This window comes from Pundamilia nyererei, unplaced genomic scaffold, assembly GCF_000239375.1.
Source record: "Pundamilia nyererei isolate P.nyererei 1_Seehausen unplaced genomic scaffold, PunNye1.0 scaffold00017, whole genome shotgun sequence".
NCBI lineage: Eukaryota > Metazoa > Chordata > Actinopteri > Cichliformes > Cichlidae > Pundamilia > Pundamilia nyererei.
Window position 1 is genome coordinate 93581 of NW_005187418.1, and position 18137 is coordinate 111717.

The 18137-nt window shown below is 42.4% G+C and overlaps 1 protein-coding gene across 9 annotated transcripts in view; it reads left to right on the forward strand.

Annotated features, from left to right (window-relative positions):
• Positions 1–18137, forward strand: part of baiap2b (BAR/IMD domain containing adaptor protein 2b) — a 70919-nt gene that overhangs the window by 28001 nt on the left and 24781 nt on the right. For 6 of the 9 annotated variants that reach the window (XM_005725672.2, XM_005725676.1, XM_005725675.1 and 3 more), the window contains 4 exons: positions 12280–12291; positions 12881–12942; positions 13829–13900; positions 15073–15210. In XM_005725672.2, coding sequence (XP_005725729.1) covers positions 12280–12291; positions 12881–12942; positions 13829–13900; positions 15073–15210 — 284 coding nt within the window. The remainder of the gene's footprint in view (positions 1–12279; positions 12292–12880; positions 12943–13828; positions 13901–15072; positions 15211–18137) is intronic. The other 3 variants (XM_013908959.1, XM_005725673.1, XM_005725677.2) reach the window with 1 other exon arrangement.

Genomic DNA, 18137 nt, shown 5'->3' on the forward strand with positions numbered 1-18137 from the left:
TCAGTTTCTTTTTCTAGCAGCCTAACCATGACTCAGCAGCCCTTTAACAACTCAGCACAACTTCCCTCCGCCTCCAGTGAAATGACAGACTAGGCTGAGCAAAATGGATTGATGCCGTCTCTGCATATCAGCAGCGCTCAGAGCGGCTGTGGTCTGTGCAGAGCGGAGGGGGAGCCCTTCTGACGGCGGTTATTGCTTTTGTGGATTCTTTAGCATATTCCATTACTGGTGTTAAGCCTCACGGCTTCACTGAATTACCTGATGAAAACAGAAGAAAAATGTAGTTTGTGGATGATTCTGCAGTCACTCGGAATGAAGTGTGCAATTTATATCAAAGTTCTCCCAGTTAATCCATAGATGACAGTGTCTCAGTGGGATTTTCTTTTCTGCAATAGTAGTAGACAAATATGAACGTTTTCTGGAGATACTGAATTATTAAAAATACATGAGCAGGCGATGAGAGATAATTATCCAATTTTTCTCATTAGACCAATTCAATGATACGTTATAAAGTAAACAGCCTCCTTTTGCCGGTTTTGCTCCAGAAGAAGCCGGAGGAAACACTGAGCACTATTGTTGCTGCATAATGTGGAAAAACTCCCAAGCCTGCCAGCTTATTAATTAACAGATAACAAGGGTTGTGCGTTTGGTTTTGTGTGTGTGACTGAACTAAATTTCCTCAGCTGGCACATGTCTGTAGCTGTGACCGGAGCCACGAGCACAGAATCCCAGATAAGCAAAACTGTGTGTGTGAGTTTGTGTGCGTGTTTGCTGGGGATAATCACTCATCCAGGCCTTTACCACAAACTTCATAATTAATGAGGAACGAAGGCAGATTTGTAAAATCGTCCAACTTGTAATTGTTCCTTTAATTGGGTTTTGTTGAGGAGAAAATGTGTTGGCGCCGTGGAGCTGAAGTAACAGGGCCGAACTACAGACTGCTTCAACTCTCAAAGTGAAATCTGGCAGAAAGGCTCCGCCACCTCCGACTGTACTCTCTGAAACAATGTAATTAATCACAGCGCATTAAGATGAACAGCAGCTAATGGCATTAGCACATGAGCAGAGGATGGAGAGTTGCATGTGACAGGGTGAAATGAGGAGGGGGAGTGAAGTCGGGCTGAGAAATTGACCTTGATGGTCAAAGAGAAAAATTTAATGTGGGATGGAAAAAGCACTGGACTGTTGATGAATTGGCTCACACATTAGCAGCTCTGATCTTATCCAGGCTAAATGGATCACTGCCGTTCCTCTTAAATAAAAGATGGCGCCAAAGTTGATCATATTAGACATTATTGAACAGCTTTAAGTTACAATAAGTGTCCTGTTTGTGGAAGATCTGATGTTTTAATGAAATTGTGAATGAATCTTTGAGGCTGACGTTTGCAGTTTGAGTCTGTGATAGTTTTTCTTGTCCTGTAATTGTAAATGGTGAAATCCACTTTGTCAGATGGCGTTTGTGCCTAATCATTAAGCACAAGGCATTTTATAGCAGTGGCACCTGGTCAATACTGGTTGCCTGTCCTAAGTTGGTCTGCAGAGTCCACTTGAGGAGGCTGAAAGGGTGGAGGTGGGCTAAGTCACAGGTAAGTCAACCATAAAAACCACTTGGTTAGATTAAGGCATTGAAAGTTACTTATTTGGTGAAATTTAGTGGTTCGATTTAAAAGGCACCCTGCACCTTACCCCAAGTGGCAGCAACCTTCGACCAGTACCATAAGTTGCCGTAGGACCGTGTGGACAGCCTGGCTTCAGTGTGGCGAAGGAACTAGTTCCTAACTGAAACTTCTGTCTGTGTATATTCCCAGTTATCCATTTCATGGTAACCTTTAGATCCTGAAAAGATGTTTTACCTCTTCAGAGCTGAAGAAGCCTCTTAGATGAGAAGCGGAACAGCTTAATAACCTGAAGAAGTCCAGCTGTGGTTTTTTTCAAGCTCTGAGGACTTCTACGTGGGTTTGCTGTTCTGTTTCTGGCACTATCACCAAACAATGACTCGTAAAAAAAAAGCAAAATGTAAGCCTTGAAATATAAGCATACAGCAAAAAAGGTTGACTTAAGGATTTCTGGTGACACCAGCGGTAAAATAGTGTTGTGGATTTCTTCTCCTTACTGGCCACTTTGAGCATTTTACACCAAAAAACATGTTCATTCATTCATACAAGGCGTTTATCCTTCACATACAGCATTATATATGGAGTATATGGATGTTCACACACTGATGGATGCATCAGAAGTGATCGTGGGTTCAATAGGCTGAGTGAAGCTTCGATGTCTCAGTGAGAAGCTGAAGCTGCGATCAGTGGGAGACCGCCTCTGCTATTTGAGCGTGAGTCGCTGAACTAATCCAGCCTTTACCCGTGAATAGCGTTACAAAAAAAAATGTAATAAGGACTAATGCATGTTTCATAATAAAGCCTCAATCTGCTTTTCAACCTCTGCTGTTATTAACAGCAGAGGTTTATGAATGTGTCAAACTGCAAAAGAAGTTCTAACACAGAGATGCTCACCACGGTGTTTTTAAACTAAACACTCTGGCAGCTTTGTGTGTCACTTAAGAAGCAGCTGTGGAGACATGGGAACAATTTAATAGTAGACTTGAGCTGCCGACACACAAACACATACTCATAAATAGACTTATTGTACAAGCAAACACCCTCACATGCCAGAGCAGGCCATAATCAAACTGACTAAAAAGCAAGAAAGCATTACATGATTATTATCCACTCCTGCAGCCTTAAAATAAACTGACACACATCTCCACACGGGGACAGAGATGGACCGTGTGGTGTCATACATGCTAAACAACACATAAGAAACTGGCACAGGAAGAGGAAATGATGCACCGCTGTGCTTCATTCACTTGTTCTTAATTTACGTGATGCTGTCAGAGTTTGAACAACTGCTCTGCTGCATGACTCCCTGTGAGGAGAGACGAGATACTCCATGACTGCAGAGTGGAGTGTCATCCCACTCATCCTCTCCGCTTTCACTACGCTCTGTGTCTGCGAACGCCCCCGCTTTGATGTGGGAGCTCAGGCAGCCCTGGGAGAACACGCCGACTCTGCACACATTTCTAAAAATAGATTAAGTGAAACACAGCGACTGGAGCTGCTTCAAAGGAGGAGGAGAGAGGAGCTCGGCGCGCGAGCCGCAGCCCAAACATGGTTCGCCGGTGATGTCAGTATCGATGAAAATGACATTATCCTTCTTCCGTATACTAAATATGGGCATGGTTGTGAGCAAAAAAATAGGAGGCTCCTGCAGTTCCGGTTCCCCTTTGTCCATATAAGGTCTCTGCCATTCAAATGCAGCGTTAGGCAGGGATTGTACTCACTCAGGTCTGTGCTCAGACACAAAACCTGCTGGAAGCATGAGGAAAAACAGCCCTTTGGCTTTTCTTATTGTTTCCTGCAGTACAGCTGATTTAAAATCAGCAGACTGTACATCCAAACCCACATTCATTAAAATCTACTTTAAAATCTCGTCATTACTCAGGCTTTTCACGTATGTCTTACCGCAGGTAGAACATGGAGCAGGATTGTTCAACAAAACAGGATTAATATTATGAGCCTTATAAAAGATGACCTCATTAAAACTGTTCTGCTCATACAAAGTCTGCTTGGGGTGGCAGCAAATGGAGATGAGATCCAAAAAGACATCCTATTCAGATGTTCAAACTACCTCAGCTGTCGCCTCCTGATGTGAAAGAGCAGGAGCTTCAAGCCTCCTCTGGATGTCTGTCTTTAAGGCTGAGGACAGCCAGTGGCAAAGATGCAGCTTCATATGTGAGGGTTCAACTGTAAATCGACTGGTAGATCAAAATCAAATCAAAATCAAATCAAAATGTATTTATATAGCACATATTAAAAGAAGCTTTGCCTCCTGGCTCAGCTCTGTCTTCGCTTGGATTCTCTGGTACATTTACATCACCGCTGATGCCGCACCAGTTCAGCTCACGCTCCATCTTTTCAGCACTCCCGTGTAAGACCTTGAGATAACTGAACTTCACCGGTTAAGAAGTCTTCCCTCAGCTCAGACAGAGCCACAAACTGTTCTCCAGCATAGATTCTGATCCCGGGTTTCTCACAGTCTTCTCATGGTAATGTTCCGATGAGGCCAACAGAGCAGCATCATCCCCCATTCTGTCTTTTTTACAATTAGATTAGGACATTATTTTCTAAAGCACTGATTTATAGCGCTTTCACTATACATCAGCTCTTAGGTAGATTTTTATATTTCTGTGTCTGTTATTCATGAAATATATTAATTATTGTTTAATTCCATAGTAAGCACAAAGACCTCATGATTCCTGACTATCTTCCACCAGAATTCCAGCTCACTTGGGATGCGTGTGGTGTATCCGCATATTTTATGCTCTCATTTTGTTCCTATTCATCAAATTAAAATCTATCCCGTGTCTTCTCATTGCCGTGGGCTGAGCACTCTGTAGCATAACATCCATCTCATTAAATCAATTTAAGGTTAATTTAGATGGCCAAATTTAAGGTCCAGGAAACAATTACCCTTTGGATGATTAATTCATTGCAACACATATTAGAGAACTGTGTCGACCTTTAAGGCATATTTCTCCACTTCAGCCAACATACTGTTAAAGGATAGCACGCTTTCACAAATGGGAACAGGGGCTAGATGCAATCAGTGACTCAATTAGGCAACGGTGGGGGAGAATGTAGTTCTGACGGGTCAGAAAGACAAAAGAATTCCTTCCTGTGGTTCAATATTCATCAGCAAATTTCACTGTATAATTTTCCCCTCATTTGTCTCTCAAATAATTAGCTGGTGTTGTAGAGGGAAGTGGTTTGAATCGCCTCTCATGCTGCACAGCTGGATGGCGGCAGCAGAAATATGAGCACTCGCTCTTTGAAGCAGAGGTAGAGAAAACAAGATGAAAGCAACAATAAAGGCTCGTAAAGAGGGACATGAAAACATCATTTGTGACATTCTAAGGCCATCGCTTAGGGAAATTCTTCCATAATATGCACAACTGGTGTCCCTCCAAATGTGTCTTGCTTGAAATCTCATGCTGCTCAGCTTTAGGGAAAAAAAAGCTGTTGACCCCAGTGTAACCCTCATTTTTCTGATCCAGCAAAGGCAGAATTTCCCCTGAGCTTCAGCTCCAATCTGAATTCAGCCAACATTCATTCTGCATAGAGGGGAGAAAATGCAGCAGGAGCACTCTTACTTTCTTTTTCCCGGCCTTGTCACCTCAACATCTCAGAGCGCAAACCGGGAACGGTTATGACCGTGAATAACTTTAAAAATCATTGATTGCAGCATTTTGAACCATCGCTTGACGTGCAAAGTCAAAACGAAAGGATATTACTGGAGTTTACACTCAACTGGAATGATGAGGGACACAGCACAGGATGATAAATCGGTTAGTGTTTGCTTTCATGCTCCTGAAGGTCTTAGTACATAATGAAGTAAGTACATCCCATCTCATCCCAGGGTGTCTGCTACTGCCCTTTAGATGTCCTTTAGATACTACTGATGTTGCAGAGATGCATTAAGGTATACTTTGGCACTTTAATGAACCGGATGCAGCAATTTAGTCTTTCAGTCCTCTTTTAAAACTCTAAAGAGTGCAAAGAGCCGGGTGGTAGGGGACGTGGTCGAGTAATGCTCTACACTGCACATAAACGATGGACATAGTCACTGAAATTTCCACATTTTGAAGAATTAACTTTAGCATTTTAGCTGCTGCTGGAACCTGGGGACGGGTCATAGGGGCAGCAACGTAAGCAGAGAAGTGCAGACTTCCTTCTCTCCAGTCACCTCGTCCAGCTTATTCAGAGGAGCTGAAGGTGCATACTCTCCAGCATGTCCTGGGTCTACACCGAGGCCACCTCCCAGATGGGCATGTCTAGCACACCTCGCCCAGGAGGAATCTTTGTCAGGGTCCTGAACCGCGTCAACTGACTCCTTTTGATGTGGAGGAGTAGCAACTTTACTCTGATTACTCAGAGTGACTGAACTCCTCACCCTGTCGCTAAGTTAGCTGGAAGCTGTCCTTTGGAGACAGCTCATTTCCACCGCTTGTATTTGTGATCCCATTCTTTCATTCACTACCCAAAACCCGTGACTGCAGATCAAGGCGGGCGAGGCTTAAATGCTTACCTGCCAGCACAGCTGTGCCACCAACTTTTAAGCCTTACCAAAATCCAAACTTATGTGTGATTAAAAAAATAATATTTGATATATATTCCAAAAAATATACTATATAAATATTTTGGAGCTACCCTCTTGTCGTCATTGCCAGTCGTTAGAAATGCACAGGTTTGTCAGCCAGGAGACTGCTGTTTGTGTCCTGTCTGGTAGCTTCATGATTTACACTTTGTTTGGCTTTGTTTTCACTTCCTCAATCAATCGGACTAAATTAGAACAGAACCAAAACACGCAGTGTTCCAAAAGGGCTTAAGATACAGTTTTTGTCAGCTTTTTTTCCCTAACTGGTGATGTAACCGAAAACCCAAGTGGCTAATCTGCGACTGGGTACCAAACTATCCTTCCTCTGCCCGGACATCACCAGAGCAGAGCTGCCCTGCTAATTTAACTTCCCTTTACTGCTCCTGCCTTTGTCCTCATGTCACCCCAGGTGGAGAGGGAGGATGCAGAGAAACAAAAAGAGGAAGAAACAAGAGACATGATGAAGAGAGAGATGCAGAAGAAAGAGCAAGGAAGGCGAGACAGGAAGCGATGTGCTCCCGGCTCGTTAGCAGCTTCCACCCAGTCTCTTGGCAAATCAAAACCAAACTGCCAAGTGAGCACACAGGCCGGAGCGCCGGCACTTTGATCACCTCCACCTGCCCTTCATTAATACAACCCACTGCAATTCATCAGCACTTTAAAACAAGCTGTCTTGTCAACAGTGAGCTGAACGTCTTTTTGGGTGTCAGTCAACTGACAAAAAAGAGATCAGCGAGGGATTGTGTAGTGATTAATTTAGCAAATGTCTCTAATGGGATGGTAATGTGGCTTTAATAATGTGTTGGACTATAAAATGTCCTTGAGCTGTCGCATTGTCCTTGATGTGGGTAGTCGGCCAAATGGTGACTTAATGATGCTGATAATAGAGACTCTGATCTGAGACACTTTTCATACATGCGAGTCGTTTCGCACAGGAAGCTGTTGTTAGGCTCTTGATGCCTGTCTCCTCCCAGGCTTGTGGGATTTTCTCTTTCTGCGTGTTTATCCATTTCAAAACCGAACATAGTGGCACTTGTCAGCTCATTATTAACTTATTGTCACCAAGCTGTAGCGTGAAGCTGTCAATGAATTCTCCTCTGTCATGCCTTTTTAAAGCAATGCCCCATTTAGTGGAAGAAGAGATGTTTATAGGCTTGAAATCCACATTATACCCTGATTCCCACTGTCGCCTGTGCCTCAGTGTGCTAACTCTATACAAGCACACAGAGCAAATATATCTTCTTTTTCTTTATTTGTACATTTCTCACTGTGAGAAACGATTAGAGGTCAGAAGTAATGATTTAAGATGACACAAATTGTGTTTACCTGCCTGGGTCTCTGTTGATTTGTCGAAATCCCATCCACCACTCTGTGCCTGCGTCTTTGTAGCAGCTTGCATCTTCTGCCACAGATGATCACTCTTCATTTAGCACCCCATCAGCCACCACGTAATGATTATGTATAGCCAGTCATTCCTATCGATCTCCTGTAGCTCGATCGCGCTTTTAAAAGATTCATTTTTCTTTCCGATAAACTGCAGAAGCGAAGACGTCAAACAGCCCAGATCTAAGATGACATGTTTACACTCACTTCAGCGGGATTTGTGCCCTTATTGTAATTTATAAGATGAAACGCAGTGACAGCTTTTAACATGTCAGCTTGGGTTTTTACTGCCGGTGGAGTGCAGGATTATAGCTGGACTACAGACGCACCAAATGTTATGCTGATTAACTGCGAGTACAACAAAAAAACTTGTTATTACTTTGTTGTCAAGTGGATACTTAAAATCTGAATGCTAAATCAAGCATTGTTACTACTTCTGGGGAAATTTGCACATGTTCTCGGGGGTGTTTATATGCACCCTGATGCAGCCGGTGTTTAGCAAAATTAAAGACCCAGAAGAGCACAACAATAACGGTGTCAATCATGCGGCATTGTGGAGGACAAATCTCCCCGCAGCACCTTGTACTCCCTTCACTGCAGCTTTCTGGGGATTAGAGCTGCTTGTTTGCTTTCAGCCTTCTATAATACAGTCCCTGCAGAGATGCACACTACATAAAACACTTTCCTTCATATGGCCATTAACTGTGGCTCACTCCCTCCTTCTCACTCTTTAAAGCCCAGGAGCTGCATGGAAAAGTAGCTGGGGTAATAAACCCAGATGTTAGCGCTGCCCTTTGGTTGCCCAAATGAGTAATGGGCTTGTTCCCACCCTGCAGTCTGAACTGCTCTTACTGTACATATCCACTGACAGAGTGTGGTTTGGCAGTTGAGTCACTGGAGTGTTGAGCGAACTGTGATTGCTGCTTTTTTTCTTTGAAAATCAACTTTACTCCACTTTTGGTTTCTCAGCATTTATGAGTCATTATTTCTCAGCCCATCTATGTTGAGCTGTTGTGTTTTTCTCATGTGTGCTGTAAACCTTTGAATCTCACTTCATTGCTTTTGAGCATTAGGTTTTCAATTGTTAGCTAGATGTGTCCTTTTGTGTTAATTTTTCCAAGAACAGCATGAAGGAACAATGTCATCCTAGGTGGAAGACAATGCGACTAACTGTGAGAGTGTGGCCTGCTTGAGTCTTGGTTTGTGAGAACATTTTGCAGACAAAAGCAGCGATTGTGTATTTAATCTTTAATTGATCTGGACCTGCGTGTGCTGAGTGTTTTACTCCCCTTTAAGCCTCAGATGTTGTGATCGGCTCTGATTAACAGTAAGCAGCTTACTTCTGCCGGGTAGAAGTCCGATATTTCACAATGCAAGGTGGAGAGATTTTGGATTAGATGGGTGCAATTAAACAAGAACATCCAGGAATTTGGGGATTTTCCAGGTGATAAAAGCCTGTGGGTCAAAGCCACAGAGCAGCACTGTGAGACCTGTTGGCTCTTTAACAGTTTTTTTCTTTATTACAAGTTGGTTTTAATTTTTTGACCCTTGTTCCCATTGGCTGTAATAGTATTGAACTTTGGCAAATGGATCAGGAGATGCCTTTCAAATGTTACTTATTTATAGAAGATCGGTGCAGCCATACTGAGATCTGCTGTTGGCTTTGCACTGTATAGTGTATTGCTGTTTATTATTGTGCTGCTTGACAAATAAAACACCAGAACACCACCGTAACTCAAGGTCTACGTCTCAGTAGAGCACATTTATCAGATAATTTGATAAAAGTGCCAATAAAGGCAATAACAGCACAAATGTAGTTAAGCTGTGTGGTTCAGTTTTTGGTAGCAGGCTGCAAACGTGCTTATTTCTGCTGTAAAGTTGAATATTTAAACGTAACGGTCTGTGGGGATTGACTCACTTTTAGAGCCTGCCTCAAGTGGTCATTAGAGGCATTGCAGTCTTTGGCACATATGCGTTGCTTCATTGTTCAGCTGCTTGTCTCTTACTAAATTGCAGACATTGTGGTGATAGTTATGCTCCCATGCCAGCTTGTTATCAGTCAGAACTGCCCTTGGAGGCATAAAAGCTCAAACGAGGATTTATTTATTTTTATATGCTTCAGCAGCTGGTGGCAGGGCGACCTTTCGGTCACCATCTGCTGCTCTAAAGTTTAAAGTGAAGTGAATGTCTCTAAAGTTAAAGTGAGATGCTCTCAGTATGTTGATGTGGAGACAGAACTCTGACCTGCAAGGGGATGAGAATCAGAGAGAGAAGTCTTCCTCCTCAGGGACAATGAAGAACAACATAAATTAGCCTGCAGGTACATATTTAAAAACCCAGAAATATGACCAAGGCCAGTTCTTTAAATGTTATTACCAGCTGAGAGGCAGTTTTGTTGGCAGTGAGGGAGGAAGTATGGAAACTAATGTCTGAGGGCTACCTGTGTGATTTAACACACTCGTTTCTTTCTATTTGGACATTTTCTGCTAATATATGGTGAGAAATTCTGAATATTTTCTCAGAGGGAAATATAAAGGAAAATGGCCAGAAATGAGAATAATAGAAATAAATTAACAAGGAAGTTGAATCCTCCCCAAGAATCTGATATTTTGTTATATTCTAGAAATGAATGCCCCTTTAATTTAATTGCGTCCTCTCTTCAGTATTCTGCTACCCCCCTCTGGCTGAAATCAACATTGGTGCAGTTGTGTGTGATAGAGGTGCTTGAGTTCAGCCCGGTCGCCGTCGCTTGTCGATGGCCAGCGGCTGTTTATTAATGGATGGGATGGGAATGTGCGTTGGGTGTCCTCCAAGAATCAAAGGAGAGTTTTGAAAGTACACATCAGTGCATTTATCTGCCTCGCTGGCCCCAACGCCCTATTCGCCGGCAGTCAGACACTTCCACAGCGTTATAGCCTTTCGGTGCATTTTCATAAGGAAGCAGGAGGCTTTAAAGTAAGCTGGTGCGTTGGATGAGAAGGGCTGTGGGCTCAACTCCCCTGTGTGGCTTTCTGTTCTGCATGCATGAGTCAGGTTTGCCTCGTGTGTGACATTGGAGTTTTGTGTGAGGTTAAAGGGCAGCCAGGATGACATCTTGCAGAAGTTAAAGTCTTGTACTGAGAAACTGGTGACAGCAAATTTACAAAAGAGGGATGTGCTGCACGGCTCTGATAGCTATTAGCAAGAAAACAGAAACCATTTACTTTGTGTGTTTTGTAGGACTAATAAGATTACCTTTTTATACTGACAGTGACAGGCAGAAGCTGTTGCAAATGAAGCAAATAGGGGAAAGTAGGGAAGAATGACGGCAAGAAAAAAGGCTGGTATTGACCTCAGCTGCTATACATCTATCCGAAATACTCAAGTTATTTAGCAGAAGCTTGGATGCACTTAAATCCAGTCCCCTTAAGTAAATATAAACTTCTTTTCCTTCCACCTCTGCCCCCACCTCCTCCTGCTCCGACCTTTCCTAAATCCCCTCTATCTCATCTGCATGAACACAGCACTTCCATTAAGCCCATTAATCCTGTCCAGGCAGCCCACTCTCTGTGTCCCCTCTGACTGTCCACTGTCCAGTGTTCACAGGTCTACCAACACACTCGCATACACCCTTCGCTCAGACTCACTTCAAGTCAGCGCTGCAGCGGCGTACATTATCTAATGTCAGCATGCATTATGCAGGAGGCAGATGAGTGACATTAATATATATTAGTGGGTTCATTTGGAATAAATCGGGTGCTTTATGGTGCCGCTGCAGCTGTAAGATGTACTTTAATTTAGGCTTGTTCATAAAATACCAAGAGCGGTTTACTTAGTGTCTTATATTATTAATATTAAATCCTTATATTGTCTAAGAAAAGGGAAAAACTTCTGTATTTCCAAATATTATGGTAGATGTGCAATAAGAAACTGCAGTACATGTACAGGATGTTCTATGAGATGTGTTTGTTTTTATAGATGATTAACTATTATTTTCTTAAGGCATGTGAGAATATTAGGTTTCCTTTCATTTATAGGTTATATATAATGTTACTAGTACATTACTTTTTAGTATTAAAGTATATTACCTTGTTTGTAGAGCTTCACTGATGCTGGGTTTTTGAGGCAGATACTGAAATTTGAGAATTTACAAAGCATACAAGTAGGGATGCACTGATCTGGGCTGATGTTTTAAAAGGTGCTTGGATTCAGATAAAAATATGTTTAAAAAGAAATTTGTAATTTCACAATTTTTTAAAATGTAGCCAATCCAAAATTATTGATGAATATCAAAAAAACGAAATTGCCAGTATATCAGTTTTTCCCTATTTACGTGTGTTGATTTCCATACGCTGGACAGTATTTCGTTGACAAACAAGAAGCCGACACGAACATTTAAATAATACATTTCACGACCAAATTAATACCCCAGTTTTTAGTCAGTCCTAACGTCTGCATGAAAAATCCAGTGTCCGTCTGAGCTCTGGTGATGCGGAGAGCACGTAGATGGTTTGTAAGGGCAGGGTCAGACTAACTGCCTGTCTGAGTGTTTTTCTGTGTGAAATCTTGTTGTGTGTCTCATTTTTCCTGGGGTAGTTTGATCTGTCACTGTCTCTTCAGGTCTCTATCCCTCTGTTCTTTGCTCAAACTAGATCTTTTTGTTCCTTTTTTTGTTTTTTGTTTTTTTACAATGCATTGCGTATTCAGAAGAGGCAGCATGTAGGTATCTTAAAACAATGCGCACCTCCCTGGCTGCATGAATCATCCTTTACTTTCTACTTAGTTTTTTGTGTTTTGTTTCGTTCTCTATTTTTAGCTTTGATTTCTTTCTGGGGTCTGCTTCTTGGTGTTTCCCCCTGTTATGTTGTAGTAATACATATGTCTTATTGCAAGGATGAAATACTAAAGATTTTTTCTTTTACCATGCTGTTCCTGTGTGTTTCTTAGCAGTAGTGTTGTAAGCTCTTGGTAAAAGGGAAATCCACATACTTTCAGTAGGTTTCTTGGTTAACACTCTTATTTTTCATTCATTAGCGCATATTTCTCGAGTGCACTTTTAATTTTTGTCACTGTTTTGAGTTTCGTCTGCTTCGTCGATATCACGAGCTGTCTCATTTTGTCCTCTTCCCTCGACACCGTACACCTGTCTCTCATCTGTTTTGCACAGCTGCATGGTCTCTCTTTTTGCACGATGTGTGTTGCTCTCACACAGAGTTTGAATGATTTAATATCGCTATCTTTTTTCCCTCTCTCCCTCCCCTCCCTTCTCTCTTTTTGTTTATTGTCTTTCTTTGTCTTCTCTCTCCAGGGGATGTGCTCTTTCAGATGGCTGAAGTGCACAGACAGATCCAGATCCAGCTTGAGGAGATGGTGAGCATGTGGTGGTGGTGTTGCTAAAATCAGCAGTTCTTAAGCCTCGAGCCAGACGGATTGTGGGATGGTTGCTTTGGAGTCACACGATATATTTTAACATTTAAGACACACTCCCTACTGTACACGAGTAGCTTCTACTGTAAATCCAGTTTCTAATGGCAGCAACTCTCTTTATTTGCTATGGTTTGTTTACTGATACTCTGATATGTAAATTACAGTCATTACAGACTGAAAACATTCTCATTTCACTTCTCCAAAAGGTCTTTATTTGAATCCTGCAAAGAGTAAATTGGCCAATTGTGGCAACATTAGAAGGAAACGCTCAGTCAACAAAAAGAAACAGCGAGGAGCATCCTGTCTTTAATGTTTATGCAGATTGTGTTAAAGGGTATTTTGCAACTGGAATCCTTGATCTTTTGGATAATAGGTGTCAAAGATTCAAGGTAATAATGATATTTTTTTGTGCAGTGGTACAAGATGCAGATTAGAAACTGAGCAAATATGAAATTTTTATGCAAATATTTCATTCGGTGCTGACTCTCAGCAAGTTAAATAGAACTTGGGTTATATGAACATATCCAAAGGAGAGAAGGAAGGTCACAGTATATTATGTGCAGAATCCAGTCTATACTGTCCTGTGTTCTCTCAGCTTATACGTGCACACAGGCAGCAAACTCGGTGCACACTGCCAGACACCCTCCTTTATTTGCATTGTAACTGGAAAAGTCTCACACTTCACGGCATTCCTCTGCACCAACACTAACTCATGAGTGACGTTCCTGTTTTAAAAATAATCTGCTGTGGTTGATCATGTGACTGCTTGAGGTTTCAGTGCATTTTGTTGTTGCTTGCATTGTGTTTGAGGCTTTTCTGTGTCTTGCAGTTAAAGTCGTTCCACAACGAGCTGCTCACAGAGCTGGAGAAGAAGGTCGAGCTGGACGCGCGATACCTGAATGTGAGATTCCCTTCTTCACAAACTGTGCCGCTCTGATGGGCCTTTCAGCCTCTTCTAGCTTATTGTTTTGGTTTGGCTACACTGTTGCTGTTTAGTTCAAACTCATCACTTTGATTCCAACAGCACACAACAAGTATTTTTCAAAGCTGCAGACTGGTTTAGAAACCACCTGGAGAAACTGGTGGAGACCAAAGCAGCGCTAAAAGAAGACTAACTGATGGACACTAGCTAGCCTCTAAAATGTTGTAGACGTTCATAGACAATGATACCGTTTAGTTACGTCTACCTTCTGCTTTCCTGAAGCATTTCATGGACATTCGTTGGGTACTTCTTCATGTTTCATTTTAAGGAAAAAAAGATCCCGGCTTAATTGCATGAATTTTATGAAAACCACTTGTGATAAGAATTACTGCCTGAGGAGATTCTGATGGCATAATATTCAGATTCATTATGTAACAGGACACCTGCCCCACCACGAGCTTGAATAAAACATCCTGTTGGACCTCTCATGGGAGTGAATTTATGTGGAATACAGTAAGAACCACATTCTCATAAAATCACTGGCTCGGAGTCAAAATGCACTCCTTAATTTTCCACCGGCTTTCATCCAAACCACTGCAGCAAGTTACATAAATCACATCCTATTCTGTCCCGTGAATAGTGAGAAATTCTGGGAAACTGAGGAGTTTTGCACAAAAAGAACAAAATGAAGTGGAGGAATTTATTTGGGGTGATCGGTGTTTGGAATCAGCCCCCAGAGCGTTATGTAATGCTAAACAAAGGGTTTCTAAGCACTCTTGGAGGGCTTTTGGATGAATGTCACTCAAATATGTTTTCAAAAGAATGCTTTAATTTGATTTGCATGTTCCTTTAAGTTGTTAGGAACATATTATATAATGCATACTACTGACATGAACACGCTACAGTTGATGTTGTGATACATACATGTGATACACAAAGAAAAGAAAAACATCCGATCAGGAAACAAAATATTGGGAGTGAGGAGGAGAAATAAGAGACCTCAGTTCTCCTGTCTCAGTGATGCAGAAGCTGACCACTTGTCAAATAAATGTCTGCCTCTGTCAGTGTGAAACATCATCTGCTGATGCTGACACGTGCGAGCAGCTCTGCTGTGCCCCTGCTGACTTTGTGCTGCCCCCCTTCCCCCCCAGGCTGCACTGAAGAAGTACCAGATGGAGCACAAGAGCAAAGGGGAGAGTTTGGAGAAGTGCCAGGCAGAGCTAAAGAAACTGCGCCGGAAGAGCCAGGGCAGCAAGCACCCGTCCAAATATGGGGACAAGGAGATGCAGGTCAGTGTGTGAGTGTGTGTGTCGGTCAATGTAAATGTGTGCAGCTTCTTCAGTGGATCAATAAAGAAAAAAGCAGATGTCTATGGATCACCAGTATCCGTATGGCTATCTGCAGGACCTCTTTTAAAAAAATGCATGGCAGCATGGCTACAAATGCCAGTGCCAAAAAAATGTGATCCGGCTGGCTTCAGGCCAGCATGTGGCGCAGACAACCTGCCAGTCAGCTTCTGCTGAAAATGTCTGTTTCACATAATTCACTCCATCTTTATTTCAGCAGTGTCAAAATTCGAAACACCAACAGAGACTTTTAGTGAACTCGTGCTGACTTTTCAGTCTACCACACACTCGGCTCCTCCTGGCTCACAGATGCTTTCCCTCCTCCTGATGGGATTTGAGCCTCAGTGCGCCCAGTAATCCGTGACTGCTGCCGGTGCTGATGGGATAGGACGTGCTGAGCTGAATGGGATGTGGCCCCCGACCGTGCATTCGTGCTTTGTGTACCCGGTCTCTGAGGGGAAGTGGAGATAGCGAATGTTACCACTCAGACAACAACACACAAATTTTAATTGAGACTGGAGTTTTAGTGTAGATCATAAAACAGTAGATGCCAACAGACATAGTAATATTTAGTCTACTCCCCAATAGAGTAGACAAAATAAAGCCATGTGGGTTTTAGACCTACCAGACTGATGATTTGGGTAACGAGCATTATCCTGTACATGCTGTTTAAATGTTGCCTCTAAAATGTGTATAAAATACCTTAAGAACCCAAATAAAAAGTCTATGGGAAAAAAGTGATGAAACTCTTATATATTATACTAATAAATCAAAGAATCTGTAGAGATGTTGCACCTAAAGAAAAGATCTGACAAAGCAACAGAAGCAAAATAGATGCTGATGCATAAAAATTGCTTATGTCCTGCTAGATTTCAATTTCTGTAAATTAAATTCAGCACCAATATAATATGAGCCATGTTAACCAAAGCTAACATGGCTATGATCGCCGGTGTTGCACCAGTTTAAGAAAAAACCAAGCATTATGATAAAAGGAGCTTGACTACATCTATTTGGTAACTGTTCAATGCACTCCCACAACTTTTAATAATTTATCTGTGTCATTAGTTGCTGCACTTATCGGCGTTGCATAATATTTGTTGACAGTATCTAGGCCAGGTGAATGGGCTGAGTGAGGCATATTTCTCTCGTGTCCCGGTAACTGCTTGAGCGGAGGCGTGATTAGACGGTGCAAGTCTCTGCGCTCTCATCTGTAGGTGTTGCGGTGACACATGGTGGGCGTGCCCTCTTATACAACCTGCACAGGAGATGCTGCTGTTAGCTGCTGTGATCTGACAGGCTGATAGAGAGTGAGGATGCAAAGGGAAGGAAGATGATATCCTTTTATGTTCTTATGCTTCTTAGTTGACGTTTGCACACGTATGCAGCCTTATATAGGTTAGCCTTAATTGGCTTCAGTCCGGAAATCGCTTTTGTTACAGCTGCAGCGTCATAAAGTCCGTTTCAGGCAGATTTTGCTGTCTCCACAGCTGGCTGTCTGCTTACTCAAATGTCACACACACTTGTTTATGTTTGTATATTTGGGTGTTAGCAATATGCTGAATGTATGATTGATGGACCTCTGAAGCTTATATGTGTTGTCAGCACTTACAATATCAAATTAAACTCAGTGTAAAGGGGAATATGGGGCTTCATCTGCTGACAGCCTGTCAAGCACAAAACAAGTACTCACCTGCAGCTGCACTGGGTAAAAACAGAGGTTCACACGTCTCTTTAGAGGTCATTTCTCTGTCACATCAGCTATTGCTGTTTGAACAGAGCACTGGTCCAAAGTATGTATTGTAAGTTCCCTTCCCCTGAAATGTATTACGGTCATTGTTAGCTGACTTGATACTATTTAGACATCAGTTCTGGTCCAACTTACAAAAATTTACACAAAGAGAGGTCATCATATATCATGAAGTCATGCACAATGTGGTTTTAACTTATCGTTATACTGCAAAGAAAACAGGGATCAGAGGCTAAAAAGCTGATTGTGCAGCACATATAAAGGCAGAAGAAGTCGCCCTGTGCTGCTCTGTGGGAGCAGCAGGGGAGGTAATTATTGTGTAATTGTTAGTGTTGCCGCAGTGGATGGCTGCTGGAGCATGAAGGGGGCGGCCAAGTCGGTCGTTCCAAAAATCGATACGGGGGGCTGGGTGGGGGGGTTCAGCTGCAGCATGAGGAACACCAGCACAGGGTCTGTCATTCCATCTGGGCCTTAATGTATTATTGGGTGTGAAAGCTCCGAGCAAGAGCAGCCACGTCTTCACCTTTTGAGTATGCTAGCATGTACTGTGGACCTCCTGACTAGCCTTAGCACAGTCAGAGGGCAACAGCATGTTTAAAAAGCCAGATTCTTGTTGTGCATCATAAGGGCTCTCGTGGGAATCAGGTCTTGGCAGGAACAAGTGACACCAGGCAAAGGTGAAACACAGATCTGCCTTTTTGTAGCATGGCATACAGCAAGGATCTGGGTGTTTTCTGGCAGCAGCAAGCTTGAAAGTTTGCTTACTTCCTTCCATGAAATGAGGCCATCACTACAGCATCCTCCACTGTCTAACTTTTAATTAAATGATGGCACAGCTCACTGGTGCCTTCTAGAGCAGCGAGGAAGAGAAAACACAGATTAAAGTAACTGCCGCTCGTTCCTCCAGCTCAAGACTGATGTTAATATTAAAGCGGGCAGTTCTCAGGGGCAGCAAAACTTCTCTTTAAGCACAGCACACAGTCTGATGTGTTTGTTATTTGGACTCTAGGTTTAGGTTATGCTCATTAGAACAGTTTTATTCATCCTCCAGTTTAACATTATCATGTTTCAATGGAAAGAATATCAACATCAGTACTTCACATTATGATTAATGCTGCAAGAG